Source organism: Trachurus japonicus, chromosome 1 (assembly GCF_045865225.1).
Source record: "Trachurus japonicus isolate A0001 chromosome 1, Traja_1.0".
NCBI lineage: Eukaryota > Metazoa > Chordata > Actinopteri > Carangiformes > Carangidae > Trachurus > Trachurus japonicus.
Window position 1 is genome coordinate 11,442,050 of NC_140907.1, and position 17,459 is coordinate 11,459,508.

General features: G+C 40.1%; 1 protein-coding gene across 2 annotated transcripts; it reads left to right on the plus strand.

Annotated features, from left to right (window-relative positions):
* The first annotated feature begins 76 nt into the window (after positions 1-76).
* ccdc40 (coiled-coil domain 40 molecular ruler complex subunit) lies at positions 77-14,138 on the plus strand. Of its 2 annotated transcripts, none has more exons than XM_085771173.1 (19): positions 77-170; positions 496-643; positions 1,258-1,348; positions 2,057-2,127; positions 2,441-2,524; positions 2,952-3,171; positions 4,329-4,486; positions 4,604-4,726; positions 5,564-5,685; positions 6,668-6,911; positions 7,442-7,624; positions 8,171-8,416; positions 8,544-8,757; positions 9,058-9,227; positions 9,319-9,410; positions 10,097-10,217; positions 11,267-11,455; positions 11,527-11,685; positions 13,692-14,138. In XM_085771173.1, the coding sequence occupies exons 2-19, from the start codon at positions 503-505 to the stop codon at positions 13,941-13,943; spliced, it is 2,880 nt and encodes a 959-aa protein (XP_085627299.1). In that variant the 5' UTR covers positions 77-170; positions 496-502; the 3' UTR covers positions 13,944-14,138. The 2 variants fall into 2 exon arrangements, with proteins under 2 accessions (XP_085627299.1, XP_085627374.1); XM_085771248.1 differs by lacking the exon at positions 77-170 and adding an exon at positions 258-356.
* Positions 14,139-17,459: the final 3,321 nt, after the last annotated feature.

Below are 17,459 nucleotides of genomic sequence, written 5' to 3' on the forward strand. Positions count from 1 at the left end.
GCTCTGCTCTGCACCATGCTCTGCACACGGATCATGGCACTGCGCCGTCCCCCTCCAGCGGAAGTTTACGGTTGCCTAGCAACGCCAGTGCGTTGGTTTACAGAGGTTTGGTGGGAAATAACTGTGTCAGAGATACTTGCTACATTTCTTTTATCTATTCGGTTGAAAAGGTGAGTTATCCAGTGTTATGACGGTGAGTTTTCCTCAGATGTTTCTGACCTCCTAGTAGACTCAGGCCACTCATGGCTAACAGGTTACCTTTAAGCTAGCGGCCGTGAAGAAAACGTAGCCGTTAGTGGTGGACGTCGACGGGTCTGTGTGTTTTTGTGAAGAGGTAACTGGCTCAGACGAAAAAAGTACGTTTGTCGTTGGCTTTCAATGCTCTTTAGTGGCTTTCCCATTATTTTTGCAGGCTGCTGCTTTGTTTCCCTTTTCCACTCTAAAACTGTAGAAAACTAAAATAATACAACTGTCTGACCCCTTGTTTGTCCTCAGAGGTCCAATGCAGCGCACTGAAGGTGAGAGCAGTGAGGGAGCAGTGGGAGGAGGAGGAGGAAGCCCCGGTCGCACTGATGAAAACACCAAGCAGCAGGAGGAGCCCGATGTAACAGCAGAGGACTGGGGAGCAACTGTCTCACCTGAAGTATGTCATTTGAACTTATTGCTAATTTCATGTGTTTTATTTCCTAATCAGTTCCTTATGAACACATGGGGATACATGTGTTTTTCTTCCTTGTACAGGGCCTGTGATACAGTTACAGCATAGTCTAACTGTAAAACCTATTTTAGTTCAGGGGCCACAAACAGCGCAATTTGATCTCAAGTGGGCCAGACCAGTGAAGTAATAGCATGATAACTTATAAATAAAAAGACTTTCCCCTTTGTTTTAGTACATTATTAAGATGTTTACAGTTAATAGACTGTCTTTTTACAAAACATATTATGAACAACCTGAAATTTCTTTATAAAAATATGTACAATTTCAAATTTTCACACTTGGCAAATTCATTGTGAGGGGCGGATTGGACCCTCAGCTGGGCTGGTTTTGGCCCATGGGCCGCATCTTTGACCCCCCTGCTCTAACCTATCAAGCCTATCAAACTCTTGCATACTAGTTCAGTCCAGTGGGATAGCGATTGGCAGCTATTGTCTGAAATGTAGGGATGCATAGTGTAACAGACAAAATGTCTAAACGAATCATCATCAGTGTCACAGAGCTTTGTACACCCTGTTTGTTACATCTCAGTGTGTCTACAGGATCCAATGGGACCAGAGCCTGATGACTTGGCGCCTCAGCTTCCCCCTGACTTTAGTGTTGCAGATGACTTCTTTGTGGCCACAAATTCAGGTCAGTCACACACTAACCCTGCTGGGGATTTACAGTTTAGTACAAAGCAGCACAGTATGGCACAGCACAGTTCAATTCGATATTTCTGGGTGTGATACTGGACCACAATTAATTTTTATTAATAGTGGGGGGATATTAGGGATTGTAAATAATTGTTGTATTGTTTGTATGTTTATACTTGGTTGTAAATTGATTTATGAAGCTGTTTAATTTATTAATAGATAAGTAAGAAAGGGGTAGGGTCATACCTGCTCCTTGTGGACACTGTTCTTTTTTGTTTGTATTCTGTTTTTTGTTTTTAAATTTATTCATTTTTGTTCCATCAATCAATATAATTTGTAGCAGCACTGAATTTAATTTGGCAACTGTAATACAGAAATTTGTACAAATTACAGTGAGTAAAACAGCTACTTCTGGCTGCTAAAATTATAGCACATCATTATGTAAAACTTTATTGTTCCAATACACTATTTGCATTGAAACGAGACCATAACATGACATCTGAAGTGTAAGTCAGTATAAAAGTAATACACACAAACACAGCGGTGTTTGAGATACAGTATGTTAATAGGTTCAGTGTCACTTACTGTAGTATTGTGTATCATTCATTTTTCACATTTCAGTTTGTTGATGACTTTAATCTATATCAACAAAATGTTTGTCACATGCCACTGATGTCTCTCCTCTCAAACGTTCACACCTCAAAAGAAATGGAGGATGTGGAGCCACTGCCAGAGGATGAGGAAGAGGAGGAGTTCATTGTTCTCGATCCCGAACACGTCTGTAGCTTCTCATTTAATATTTATGGATTTATGGATTCTGAAATGAATATTTTGTGTTACAGTTCCGTAAAAGAGAACAGTGGTTATTAATGTTGCATCTGTTTTCCTAGTATATTTTGTATTCAATGCATTGGTAAGGCTTCAAAGTTAGCTCGTAATATAGTATGCTCAAGTATCAGCGCAGTCCTCCAAAAGCTATGTTGATGCAGCGCAGTAGATAAAGTTGCCTGAGTTTAGAGACACTATACCTGATACAGTATCTTGCATTGCCGCTGTTATATCACTCATGTTACATTTGGTCCTGTTGCAGCCCCTGGTCAGAAGGCAACAAGCAGCTCTGACCCGCCAGCTGAGCAAGCAGCTGGAGAGGATCAACCTGGAGCTGAAGGAAAAGGTGGTCTACTTTTCAACCACCAATGCCTACTTTTACAGCACAGCTTTTTTTGTTTTTTTTTGCTGTCTTGGCTATTACACTACAGTAGATCTGATAAACACAGTTACACAAGCAAACAGTATGTAGAACACATGCACAAACAAGTAAAATGTCCCATAGGGTTCCAGGATGTCCACAAGATGGCGGTGTAGACCTATACAGACATTTTGTTTGGATTTTTTTCTTTCATACAATAATATATATTGTAACACCCACAATAAAAAAATAATAAAAATTAGATTAAATCACTCAACAAATTACCATTGACAAGCAGTGTATGCAAGACAAAGGCAAAAAGTTCAACAGAGACTACCTGAGGCTATAAGGACAACTTGTTCACTGATGCCTGTCTGCTCTCCCTCTCTCCCTCTCCCTCTCACTGCTGTAGCTGTCATTAGAGAGGGAAGATGCCACCCTCATGTACACGATAGGTTCAGAGTGCTATGCCCTCCAGGAGAAGCTGGAAAAACTCCATCGCAAGCTGAGGGACCATCATCAGACCAAAGCGCAGGCCGAAGCCGAACATCAGCAGGTGCAGGAGCAACTGGAGGCTACAAAGTGCCAATATTCGAGCACTAACAGCCAGTGTAGCAAAGCCAAAGCCAACGGTGAGAGTGCTTTGTCATTTACTCATCAGGATTGTATTCATGTTCACTGCGTTGCACCATGCACCACAAATCAATAAATCTCAGATTATTGATCAAATCTTCAATTTGGAAATGCAGGCAAAATATGACATAGTTAGGTTGGGCTTGGCCTATACTTTTTTAAAACTTAAAAATTATAATTATTATCTTATTAACTAAAAATACAGTCTTGTGTGCCTCTCAACCATGAATTTGTCAACAACATGCATTTGTCTGTGCAGGAATATCCTGACGAAGAAGTATAGATACAATAAAGAAGGAATGCAATATTAAAGGTCCAGTGTAAAATGGGGGGGAACCTTGACATCCAGCGTTCAGATTCTAGATTTCAGCGCTCGCTCGCACTCACCGCTCTCTGAGGACAAAAAAACTTGTTGACAACTGGGAGTATTTCAGGAGCATGGAGCGATGAGGTGAAGATCTAAACCATTTTACCATAGGTCTGCTGTTTCCTCCTCCTTCTTCTTTCCTTCCGCCTTCTTCTTCGTTGGTTTATTTATGTATGCAAAACTCTTGAAACATGCTCTCTGGTTGGCTGGATTTTCTGTTCGGGCTGCCGTACAAACATGGCGGTGTAAGATGGCAACACTCTCTAAAGCAAGACCCTTGCGATATGTATAAAAGAATAATTATAAGGCTACGAAAACCAAACCAGTTTTATTTTATAGTGATAATATACTTGTACAAATATATTCATGGCTAGTATATTCAGATTTTACCAATAAACCTCGCCAATTATTACACACTGGACCTTTAAGTTTAAAATAGGATGGAGCAAATTTGTTCTTAATTGGTTCTGAATTGGAATGACCTGTTACTAACCATGCTCTGCTTACACTTAATTCTCTTAAAGGTGGATGTGGATATAAACACATGGGGTGTAATGTAAATCAAACTTTTTGATTTATGTAAATCAAAAATATAAATGAATTAGTTTAGATACATTTGATACTGTCACTGCTCATCAGGCTTTATTGTAAAAGCAGCTTAAAGTTGCATTGATTGGACAAACAGTACTGTTTGTGCAACAGTAAAACAGAATTAGCGCCTATCCCTGTTTCCAAAATACAGATGGGAGGCATTGTGTCAGTGTTGACTCCCCTGCGTCTTATCCACAGTGTCTCAGCTACAGGCAGAGATTGAAAACCTGATGCTGCACCTCGTCTTCACACAAGGAGTCAGCGAAGATCTGCATTCTAATGTCAAAGCCATGAAGAATGCGAAACGCAAAGCAGGAACTGAGAAGGACCAAGCCAAGGAGCAGAAGTTAAAGCAGGTGGATAGGATGACCACGGGCACATCAGAGACAATATTAGCTCTTTCATTGTTTCAAAATGTTGACTGTATTTGGCATGGATTCATTTACTGATTGAAAATTGTCTTGTGCCATCAGGATTTGTATGTGGAGCGTCTTACAAAGGACATGGAGAGGCTGACGGAGCAGATAGCCATGTATGAGGCCCAGACTAGTGCTCAGGCAGAGGAGACACAGGCAGCTAAAGAGGCCGGCTCTGAGGTAACTACATAATGACTGCTGACAGTAGATACATCATTTAGAAGTGCTTTAAAAAAACCTTTTTTGGTACAGTCGCTCTAAATCAAAACAAATCAAATCAACCTTTTTATATAACACTTTTCATACATGAAGGAACACAAAGAGCCTCACAAAGGCTAAGAACAACAAAGAAAACCAAGAAAACATGATCCTGTCACCCCCACACATACACACAGAGATATCGCACACACACAACACAGACCCACACACACACTAGCTGTCACTAAAGAGCCAACAATGCACCATCACAATGACATGCTGTCTGTTCTTAGTTGATGTAAAATATACTCTTTCTTTATGCCAAAGACCATTTTTCAAATATTGAAAACCTAAACACTGATTATTAAATCAAGCTGTTGCAGTGTCAGAGAACAGTATTATACTGTACCATATCCAGTAAGAAAAGGGCAGCCATTACAATCAACAGGAGTTGTGTTTTAAGCTACCTAATGCATCTAAGTCCAACAAAGTATAGATCCTCTGTGGAGTTACATTATATCATGTAATTAATTGGGTAATATAAATCACTGTACTCTCAAACTTTGACAATTGTTTATCAGTGCAATCAATACTTGGCATAAAGAGTATATTTTACATTAACTAAGAACAGACATTATGTTATTATTGTGCATTGTTGGCTATTTATTTATTTATTATGTTAGAAATATTAATCTATCTTTCCATCTTTGTAACAAAATAATTTCCTTCGGGGAATCAATAGAGTAATTTCTGATTCTGACTGACGCAACACTGGTCCAGATAGAGTACACATCTGCTCATGTTTTTGTCTGTGTGCAGGCTGAGCTGAAGATAGAGACTCTGGTGATGTCACGTAAACAGCTGCTACAGCAGTGGAACGTTCAACTGGCCGGCATGAGGAGAGGAGATGAGGCCTTCAATGCAACGCAGGAGGCCATACGGTGAGATGAGGAGGGCTGAAGATTGAAACGCTACTGATAAACTTTATATGAGCTGGTGAATTTAACACGTTCATTGCTATTTGTTTTAATATGCAGATGAATGAAAATACAGCTCCATATTTGTAGCATACTTAATAATGAGCTGATATTTAAATGAAAAGGGAACAAAAACTAGAATTCCTTTATTGTCATTGTAGAGAAGCACAACAATTTTTTTCTTCTTAATAAGTAAAAAAAAATCACAGCAGACATAAGCAAGTATTTTCATATTGTGCAGATGATATTCACATTATTCTGAGGTCGGTGCAGGGATATTGTTTTACTTTTTTGCATCTATCTCTGGAACACACTGGAAAGTTTGTTCAGGCGAGTGGGGCTTTTTTGTAAACGATGTAAATAATATATTTTCTATCATAGTTAGAGACCTTATTCTGTTCCCCCTAATCCACAGGACCTCAAAGATTATATAGTGTCTAAAAAGAAGTTTATAATCATTTTTTTATGCATGTGAAATTTATTTTCCATTTTTTATTTTCCTTTCTTTTTCTGATCATATAGCTTTTTTTTTTACATCCATATGACACCACTACTGAATGGATATTATGAAAGCGAAGGTTGTCCTGAAAAAAAGGATGTCAATTACTTAACATGTGCATTACAGGGCTGAGGTTGTACAAGCATTAATACACGAGATCAGGCGAGAGGGATGAAACTGTCCCTCAGCCTTGTTCAAACTGAACGCTCTGTACCGGACAGCAGCCGTTACCTGAACCCCATACTGTCTCTGATTGCTGTATAAGTGTGTGCATAGTATAAGCACTCTAGGAGAAAACACTGTATATATTAATGTGTTTGTGGCTTGTAGTGTGAAGCGATGTCAGTGGTCTAGACTAGAAAAGTGCTGTAAAAGGACAGACATACAGTGACAAATGTCAAATCCTTCTAACCACGCATTCCTCTCTGCTGCATGTGTTCTACTCAGTGAGGTTGAGCATCATGGGATCTTACTGGACAGAGAAATTGAAGGCTACAAAAAATCAAACACTGAAGAGCAGGAACAAAATGAGACACTGATTATGCAGCTGAACTGGTCCCAGATGGATATAGCCACCTCCAAAAAGCTGATCAGTCAGAAGAAGGCCCAGCAAGAAGCACTGCAGGCCCACTACAGCACCTGCCTCCGCACACTGAAGGAGACAGAGTCCACACTCGCCAGGCTCACAAAGGTAATATAATAATAATATAACACAGGGAACCAGTTTCTGTTTGTTAAACTGCACCCCCCTCCCCCCTCTTTTCCGTGATTGTTTCGCACACCGTTCTCAATCAGGGTTCTTACGGATCCTTAAAAAGTCTTAAAAGGCATTGAATTCATTAATCTAAAAACAAGGCCTTAATTGGCATTAAAATGTCTTAAATCAATTTTTCAAAAGTCTTAAAAATGTTAACACATGGTTCCGGACTTTTTATGCATTTTATTTTGAAAGGACAGCTGGAAAGAGACACAATCCAATATTCATGTAGCAGTCACTTTACCTTGGATCACATAGGAAAGTGGGTAAAATTGTCCCTAACCCTATGTAATTGATGTGGGTTTTTTTGGGGGTTTTTTTCTGCATTTGTGTTTATTATGAAGTCGGCCTTAAATTTCATTTCAAGTGGCTTTAAAAAAGTCTTAAAAAGTCTTAAATTTAACTTGGCTTAAGCTGTAGGAACCCTGTCAATTGTCTTCACCTTCTTTTCCTGCTTCTTCTAGGAAAACAACATCCACCAGGCTGAAGTGAATGATCAGAGGAAGCAGTTGGAGAAAGAGAGCGCCACGCGTCTGGAGTTGGAGGACAAGATCATGACTGTCATGCAGAAGAAGCTCACACACAACAAAGCTGCCAAGTATTCCCAACAGCTCATCAGCAAAATGACAGCACTCAAGAAGGAAAAGGTGAAGATGGGATTTAGAAACAGTCCTCAGTAATCATGTTATTATCATTACTGTACTATTTACTATACTGCGTTTTACGTTAGCCCAATAGAACTGTTTGTGTTGAAAAAATAAGACAACTTACTCATTAAGATGGTATTGTTAAGTATCAAGGGTAATTTCATATTCGTTCAAAGTCTGCCTCCGACCTCCCTCCGATTTAAGGGGTAGTTTTAAGGGTTGAAAAGGTTCAAAGTTGAAGAGGTAGAAAATTATATACCCTGACTTTTATTTCCAACTACAAAAAGCTGTATCCTACATAGTTGTAACTCCATCTTTCTGTTTAAGTCCAAACCAAGACCATTCAGACCTCACCTTCCTCTGTAAAAGTCACGGGAGTGGCCCTTTATTATGTCACAGCCCAGAGAGCAGTATAAAGAAACAGATGCAGCAATGCAAAGAATTTAGAACATTAAAAAAACAACATAACTCATGCAAAGATTGCTCAGGAAAAAAATACAGCAAGATACATTTTTGTCTCACTCATTGTCTCTTCGTCCCTGTTAGATCTCTCAGTTGTGGCATCTGGAGAACAATATGGTGGCAGTGGGACTGGAGAGCAGCGAGGTCGGCCAACATCTGGACAGCCTGACCGCCACACAGGAGGCCCTGGAGGAGAAGATTGCAAAGTACAACAAGTTAATCACACAGAATGAGGCGAAGGCTTCTTCCTTGGTTGTAGTCATCGGGCAGAAACAGTCCACCATCACAAGCTACAACAGGAGGATCTGTCAAATCACAGCCAACACTGGGGTGAGATGGTCCCTGGTTGTCCTTTGTTTATGTGTATATATTTTTTAGCTCAGTAAGTGAATTAGAAACAGTCTTTACCACCAGATATATAATACAACTAACGTCCTGCCTTTGTGATTGCTGCTAGACTGAAGACCTGAGCCCTCTGCAGATCAAGATAGAAGCATTAATGGCTCAGATTGAGGAGATGTCATCAAATATCAAGAGTGACCAGCAGCTGTGGATGAGACGGCAGGGGATTCTCATAGGACTGACCCAGGAGATAGAGGCCAACAGCAAGAACATGCTGAAGCTGCAGACAGAGCACACCGGCATGCAGCAGAAGAGAATACGTTTGGAAAGTGCGTAATGTTCTCTTTTGTGATCAACTTTTTTAAATTTTTTAATTTCATTCATTTGGTTTAAAAATGACCAAACAGTCCATACAAATCATTATTGAACATACAAACAGCAAAACCCCAAACAGCTGACCATCATACAAAACAAGACAAGGACACAGAATAAAAGGAAAAAAGAAAAGAGAAAAAAAACAAGAACAAAACAATTCAAGTAATGTTGTCTTGCTTTAGTCAATCTGTGAACTTCACGTATGATCTGCACTCACGCTTGAACATCTCCTACACCGATTCCAACCACCTCAGGTCAGATTGAAGCAGAGCATCAGGAGGACACAGAGATGGAAAAGAATGTGAAGATCTTGAGGAGGGACCTGGTGAAGCTCAACACCCTGGTCAGCAAGAACGGACAGCTCAGCCAGGCACTGGAGCAGGAGAATGCACTGACAGAGACGGATTTCGTTCGAAGGCTGAAGGTAACGGCAACGCTCGTCAAAATGATCTTTCATTTTTCTGATATTCTGCAGTTTTAATAGTCATGTTGTCAAATTTGTTAAATGTGTTTAGGAAGCGGAGCGGGAATCAATTGAGATGCAGATGAAACACGAGAGGACCCAGGAGGAAAAAGAGAGACTCATCAATAGTCTGGTGGAAGCTGAGTCAGTCAAATATAATTCTCTGCTTCTTCAGTCTTAGTCGATATTTACTCATCTGTATTCCATTGAGCTGGATACATTATCAACAGGTGCATCTCAATAAATTAGGAAAAGTTCATTTATTTCAATGGTGCAATTCAAATAGTGAAACTCATATATTATGTAGATTCATTAGACACTGACCGAAATATTTCATGTCTTTATTTCTTTTAATTGTAATCATTATGGCTTATATTAAATGGAAACCCAAAACTCAGTGAATCAAACAAGTGAAAAAGTTTACTATTGCAACCTAATGATGTCACACTCTGATCAGTTAATGAACTCCAAACACCTGCAAAGGTTTCTTGAGCCTTTAAATTATCTCTTAGTCTGGTTCAGTACTGTAGCTACTCTATCAGATGCACCTGTAATTATAAAATATTCAGCAACAAAATGTACAACTTTTGGTTTATGCAAACAAAAAAGATGATTGTGCTACAGTTAGATCACAGCATATGAGATAATGTTATCCTGGCTTTGTCTGTGGAGTACCTAACAAAGGACTTGGATGCTGTATATTGATGCAGCAGATAGCCGCATCGTGGATAACTGCATTGAAACCATAAATCATACCTCACATCCTCTATGCTTTTTCTTTTTACATGCATCCTCGGCTGGATGTGCATGCGTGTGTGTGTGTTCTGCAGGCGGCAGATCATGCTGTGGGAGAAGAAGACCCAGCTTGTGAAAGAGACACGTTCAGCTGTGGACTCTGAGTTGGGCCAAGGAGACGTCAGGATGATGAAGGCTGAGATCCACCGTATGGAGGTAAACAGTGCACACAGTTAGGTTAGGAGTTAAGAACACTTTGTGAAGACTGTCTTCAATATCCCTTTTGTCTGTGATTTCAGTTTTAAGAACACTGTAAATAAAAATACACTTTAAATATTGAGATAAATCAATCAAGGACAATACATCCTGACATTTCACCACCGGTGCAAAATCATCTTTCATTTTCCTAATATTCCGCACAAATGGTACTTATCAGCATCAACTGTAATTACTATTTAATGAAACACATACGTTTGAATGAAATAATTGATTTTTGTTAATAGACAACATGAAAAGTTACACAGTGGGGCTTTAAGTTTATTGTCATTCATCATGAAATACGTATTTAGAGAAGAATAGAATAGAATAGCCCTTATTGTCATTGAACACGGATGTACAGTGAAAGTGGGGGTGCAACTCTGGATGGTAAAAAGTTTTTAAAAAAGCACACAGACAACATCAGACGAACAATAAATAACATACACACGGTAATAGAGAAAGAATGGACCCTATAATAATAATATTGATAATAACAACAACAATATACTGTAACAACAATAATTATAGTTATAACAGTTAAGATGACACATAGTTAAACCAAGCAGCAGAGGACAGAGTGAAGGCACTGATCGTTCATAAGCCTCACAGCCTTTGTGAAGAAGCTGCCCTTTAGCCTGGAGCTGCACTTTGGCCTTGCAGCAGACAAAGAGGCAATGTGAAGAACAAAGTTAGTTATTAGCCATCATTTAGCTGAAGAACACGTTATCCTCATGGCCAACTACACCGGGGTTTTGAGAATCATTGGTCTATATGTTATCAGCGTAATTACCAGTATACAGTACAGTTTGAGCCCATAAATCAGCACGTTTCATACATACATATTTCTGATTGCAGTTTCCACTGACATCTGTTTATACGAAAAGTATAAAGTTAGAAAGTGGGATCGATAAGGAGTTATTATTGATCTCACATGCTCAGTTTATTTGATGTTCTGTGTGCATTCGGTCATGTTTGTATCCCCTCATTTAATATGTGATACTTTGCAGGTGCAACTGAACCAGCTGATGAAGCAGCAGGAAATGCTGCTGAGGGAGAGTGAAGCAACAGTGGCAAGGAGGGAGACCATTGTTCTCCGCAGGGAGGCCATGATCAGCAGCTCCCGCCAGCAAAGTACCAAGGGCGAGCTCAACCGCTTCATACAGAGCCTGCAGCGCAGCATCCAGGACACATACAAGGTGAGAGACATAATTTCATTAATGTGCGCGTAAATCCCTGAAATGCACCGACTGAACTTCTGTGTCTTCAGCGCGTGGCAGAGTGTGAGCAGGTGATCAAAGAGCTGCAGGAGAGCCAGGAGAGCCTGAATGACCGGCTTGCACAGCAGAAGCAGAGGCTGATAGATCTGTGCGGTGCCAGCTACGCCATCGACCCGGACTTCATGAACCTCCAGGATACCAAAGACAGGGTACGAAGCACATAACGTTCCATTTTACAACACACAGCAGGGTCCGACGTTAAGGTTTTTTCCTACTTGCCCTGTCCCATCTAAATTCTTACTTGCCCTGCCTAGGTTTTTTTTTTCTGGTTGTGTGGTGCATACTTTCGCTCATGACTTAGGCCTATATCTTACTAAAACCCTTCCTGTTGACTATATACAACACTACACAACACTTCTTTCTTCAGAAAGCAGTATTATCTATAATTGCAATGGCAATCATTGCAGACATGTAAAATTAACTGCTATTTCACATTATTTTACCAGTAGCAGTTACACCCTGTGTCCCCTATCTGAACAGGTGAGCCACCTGTTTAATGCCCTATCACAGTTGAAATCTTGAACTGAAGGGCCTTTTAATGGCTAAAAACATTAACCTGGACAACATTTTAACAGATAGCTGGCTCCTCCAATCAGATTTTATTCTTTTCATTGCATTCACATGCTGCAGTGGACAGTGGACAATTTAGGTTCAGTATTAATGCAGTATCTAAAAAAAATTATATTAGAAAAGACCAATTTAAAAAATAATTTTTAATATGAAAATGTTCATGTCCATCTATATGCTCTCAATACTTGGTTGGGGTCATATGACTTGAACTACTGGAAATAGCCTAAACTTTTCCATGTTACTCTAGTTTATTGAGTTGCCCCTGTAAAACTCAAGGATGTGGGACATTGAAACAACAGTGACAGGCAAACAGCCAAAACAGGGCTGTCAAACTCAATTTAGTTGAGGGGCGACAAACAGCACAATTTGATCTCAAGTAGGCCTAACCAGGAAACAATAGCATGATAGCCTATAAATATATTTTAAAAATTGAATTTTTCCTGTTTTAGTACATTATTAAGATGTTTACAGTTAATGAACAATCTTTTTACAAAGCATATTATGAACCACCTGAAATTTCTTGATAGAAATATGTGCAATTAAAAATTTTCACACTTGGCAAATTCATGCTGAGGGCCGGATTGGACCCACTGCCGGGCGGTTTTGGCCCGCGGGCCGCATGTTTGACACCCCTGGTTGAAGCACCATCTCCACGTGTGTTTATTGACAACAGGATTATAACCTAAAAGGGGCATGTTAGCTCGTCGGTATGGTAACTGAATGGTAACAGGTGACTGTTGCTGCGTGCGTCTGCCCCGAGTCTGAAACAGCGGCGGCGTTAATGAAGCAGCGTCAGGCCGCTCACCGTCAGTGAAACCGCCGATTAAATAGCTATGACAAGCCGCGAGCGATGTACAGCCTATCTCACCTGGTAGAGCACACCTGCTGCAGCGACCCAGTTCGATCCCACCTGACAGTCGCTTTGCTCCGTGTCAATCCGGTCAATCCCCCCTCTCACTCTCTCTCCCTCCCCCCGTCTCTCTCCAGCTCTCCTTTCAAAATAAATGCATAAAAAGTCCGAAAATAAAAAATAATAAAATCTGAGTCGGTGCTTGCCCGACCGGGCAAGTCCGCGCAGGTTCTACCTGCCCGCCGGTAATTTTTACTTGCCCCGGGCAATCGGGCAACCGTTATTGTCGAACCCTGCACAGATACATGCTACCATGTGACGACACTGTAACTGTGCTTAAAGTGTTGTTTTGCCAGTTTGTATTTGTCTATTATACTGGTTTGTACATGTTAGTGACTCTTCACTATCTTGAAATCTAATACAGGACCAGCTCCATTGTTTCATTAGGTGGTATGTGTCAATCAAGTGTCAGTTCCTTGGAACTGACACTTGATGACACTGGAACCCTATGTCATCTGTCAGTATTTGATTAATAATCTTAGGTCAGATAAAGGAGTGGTGACAGTGTTTATAAAAAGAGGTTTCTGGGCCATGGAGACATGTATTGTCTGGGGCATCCCAGTTTTGATTCATGGAAACCACACCTAGATTATTTTCAACAGCCTGTGATCAGTTGTGAGTTTGTGTGAAGGCATAAAGACATCTGTAGTGATTATTTATTTTTCCTGCCCTTAGAACCTGAACCACCTGGTGGCTCTGCAGAACCGGACCAAGAAGCTGCAGGCGGTGCATGAGGGCAGCTACCAAGCCCTGTCCACCAGCGAGTCAGTAGGAGCCGCTCTGCAGAGCCAGATGGACCGGGTGCACTCCACCAACACCATCCTGCACCGCGTGTGCCAAGAGTTCCCCCAGCACCAGGGGGCACTCCGTAGGCTGACGTTAGCAATAGCAGCACACACACAGACCCTGGATCAGCAGGCATACTGATAGTGAGAGAATACAGGCATGGCAGTGAGTACTGAAGAAGAAATGCAGAGGATGGAAAGTGAGTAAAAACGAGGTTAAGATAAGGAAGACAGTTTGGAGATATACTGTATGATGAAGTGATTTATTTTAGTGTTTGCTCCGTGTTATGCTTTGAATGAAAAAGTAATTGTGAAACAATATAATAAAATGGACACTGAACTAAATACATCATTATATTAGGCTTTTTCAGTCCAGCTGCCAGTTTGAGAATTTAGTGTGGTGGAAAGTTGCTGAGCTCTGTGGTAATTTTTTTATTATATTTATTATATAATATTATTAGGCTATTATTTATATAATTTTTTGCATAAGTTATGCTCACACACCCCTCTTTGTCCACTTACCGAGAAAAGGTCAGACAGCAGCCCACTCCATAGTGGCGCCATTTATTCAGTGGCTCATTTGCATTTTAAACAGTGTCCATCAGTGTAGGTATCACCAGGAGTTATTTCCTGGTTATTTCTGTTTGCTGCTCCTTTTCCTGATGCAATGTTCTCTAAATTGCATATCCATTCTGTTTATGGAATTTTAATATTGTAATTCTATGCTGTCAACATTCAAGATTCTTTACTCATCACAGGCTGGGAAATGATTGTGCCACAGCAGCAGGTATTCACATTAGTGCAAAGGAAGAATGAAATAAAAACAAAAATATATTATATCATATTGAACAAAAGAACAGGTTTCTGCGTTTTGATGGCTTGGTCAAACAATAGTCCAGTTGTAATGAAAAGAACACACACTGTACCACTACTGTACCACAATGCAATGCACAAGCGAAATGGAATCTGCAAAACAGCCAGAGAAAATATTGGTGGGGTGGCAACTCCAGGAAAACCCTTCCAAAACAAAACAGCATCAAACTTTTGGAATTACAATGCTCTGCTTTACACATAATCTACAGATTTTGCAGTGAGAATACAAAAAGTGAGTTATCTGTGTAGAAGCACCTGCACACTATTTTCAGAATAGATCAGAGTTGTTGTGTGTTTCGTACCATCTCTCATTTGAAGCATTAAAATGAATAAGCAGCAGTAAACTGCTTTTGAGAGGTCATCAAAACAGCTGCACGTCTTCCTTGGAAGCAACAGATCTGTTATTATCAACAGTGACATGATTTCAACACTTGTTGATGACGCCTCGGTGACGGGGGACACTTGTTCACACAATGCTGTAGAACAGGCTCATCGGATTGTGTCGCTGTAAGCGCCATTATTTGCTGTGACCTAGGACAGGAGTTTCCACAGCACGTGTAGATCAGCAGAATGCACACACACGGAAAACTTTCCTCCAATTCAAACTGGTACTCACGCTCCGCTCACTTCAATATCTGAACCTACATCTAATGTATAACACACCCCAGCCCCATGTGCAGAGGAGATGGAACTGTTTACATTAGCTGTTATACCTGTACCTGTATCTTTAGTGCAAAAAAAAAGTTAACAGCACTTGAAGCTTCTTAAAAGTTTATTTTCAATCATGCAAGTACATATACAAGCAAAAATGTATAAAATAAAACAAAGGAAATACCACAAAGACATGGCAGACAAAATATTCAAAATATATAAATAAAGTTGCATTCAAAGGAGTGAGAATAAGTATAACTTAATCAATCCCACCCCTTCTCCATAAATGTATACATTAATACATATTAATAAATTGATACATAATAGAAACAGTCCACTTTGTCATTCATACATTATTATACATAAATGGAATTTCTTTGTAGTTGGTTTCCTTTGAACATTCATGAGAAAACAGCATGCAGTTTGGTAATGTATGTACAGTACTTTATATTTTGGGTTGTTTGTTTGAACCTACATCTATTCTCTATGTGTGAGGTCTGTAACCGGTTATAATTATACCAAACCAGCTCCCATCCATATAAACTACTTATTTTGGTCTTAGACCAAGTCTAACTAACTGCATGGTTCAGGTATTACGAGTAGATTAATAAGAAGCCTGTGGTGAATGTTGGCATACCTTACATGGATACTGTACTACAATAGTCACTTCTTGGTGCAGAAGATCATTCCAACTATAAACGCTAACCCCTCCTTGAGCTTTTACTGCCCTTGTAATAGAGCCCTTACTTTATTTATTACAGCAAATCTCTCTACTCTTCTTAAAAATATGATTAGGTATGGTGTTATCATTTCTGTTAAATGTCAAATTGAGAGCCTCGGTATTGAGAAAACACACAGATAAGTTGTAATTTATTTATGTTGTGGATCATCTTTGTAATTTCAAATGTCCATCTTATTCTGTAGCTGAATACGTGAGATTGTAAAATCTTTTTCAAGGTTGGAAATTCTGTGGCCACACCAGTTCACTTTTAGACTCTCCTGTCGTTCTTGTGTGTTCTCATGCAGGTTTTATGGGGAATTCCCTGACAGTGTTCAGTAGCTCTGACTGTATGAGCCGACATGAGGGAGAGAAGACAGCTCTGTGGCTTCGTGGGTTAGAGAGACCAGCTTCAGCAGCTTCCTTTTAATTTTGTGTGTGATGGGAGTGTAGGAGGATCATAATATTATACAGTAGAGTTGGTGGGAAATGTGATTTAAAACCATTTCATGAATTAGAAAGCCCTGTAACTCTTTACCTTAAAGGAATAGTTCAACATTTTGGCAAATTGGCCCATTGCCATGTCGTGGGAATATTGGTCCTGCCGGTGGCGAGTCAAAGAACAAGACAGGAGAGGTAGCATGCACCCAAGTTTATTCTCCATTCTCCACAGAGAAGGGGAGAAGGGAACAGAACACAGAACTACATGGCAGGTCGCAGTTCAGAGTAGTGCCCCAAGAACAGAGGTTGCAGTCTCTTCTTATACCCCACTTTATGACTCTGGTTACTTCATTACTACAAGCACTTCTAGCCTTCCCAGACAATAAAACAATCAAACAGATGTGTTACTCAACAAATGGCTACCCCCGTTGTTGGTTTCCCTATAGGAATTTACAACCTAGATCAGTTAGTAAACATGGTTGTACATGGGTCATCCTAGTGTCCTTGCTCTGCCCCCAGGTTTATTATGGTCAATACACAAATGTCTCCACTAATGGAGTTAACAGGATTGCTACATGGTCTTACTACAACTACTTCAAAGACTATGTTACCACTTATTACAAGGAGAATACCCATCATAGCAATTTTCCACCACAGCCATAATCGCTATAGTCATAGCAGTAGGTTCATTACCTTTATTTGTCGGTGTAAGCAATAGAGACAATAACAAAACGTTACAGAGTCGTTTTAGAGGTAAATTAATGCAAAACCGCTGATGCGTGTTCCCGTCAGGGACAGTTTTTCAGCAAGCAGTCTCTGTATTTACGAAAGCGTTTTGGGAGTTTTTGGATTGTGTATTTGATGAATTTGATGAGGGAAACCAAGAAATCCCATTAGCCTCCATAGCGTAGCTCTGAGCAGGTCGCGGCTGCGCTCGGCTATTCTAAAAATAGCTTACACCAACAAATAAAGGTA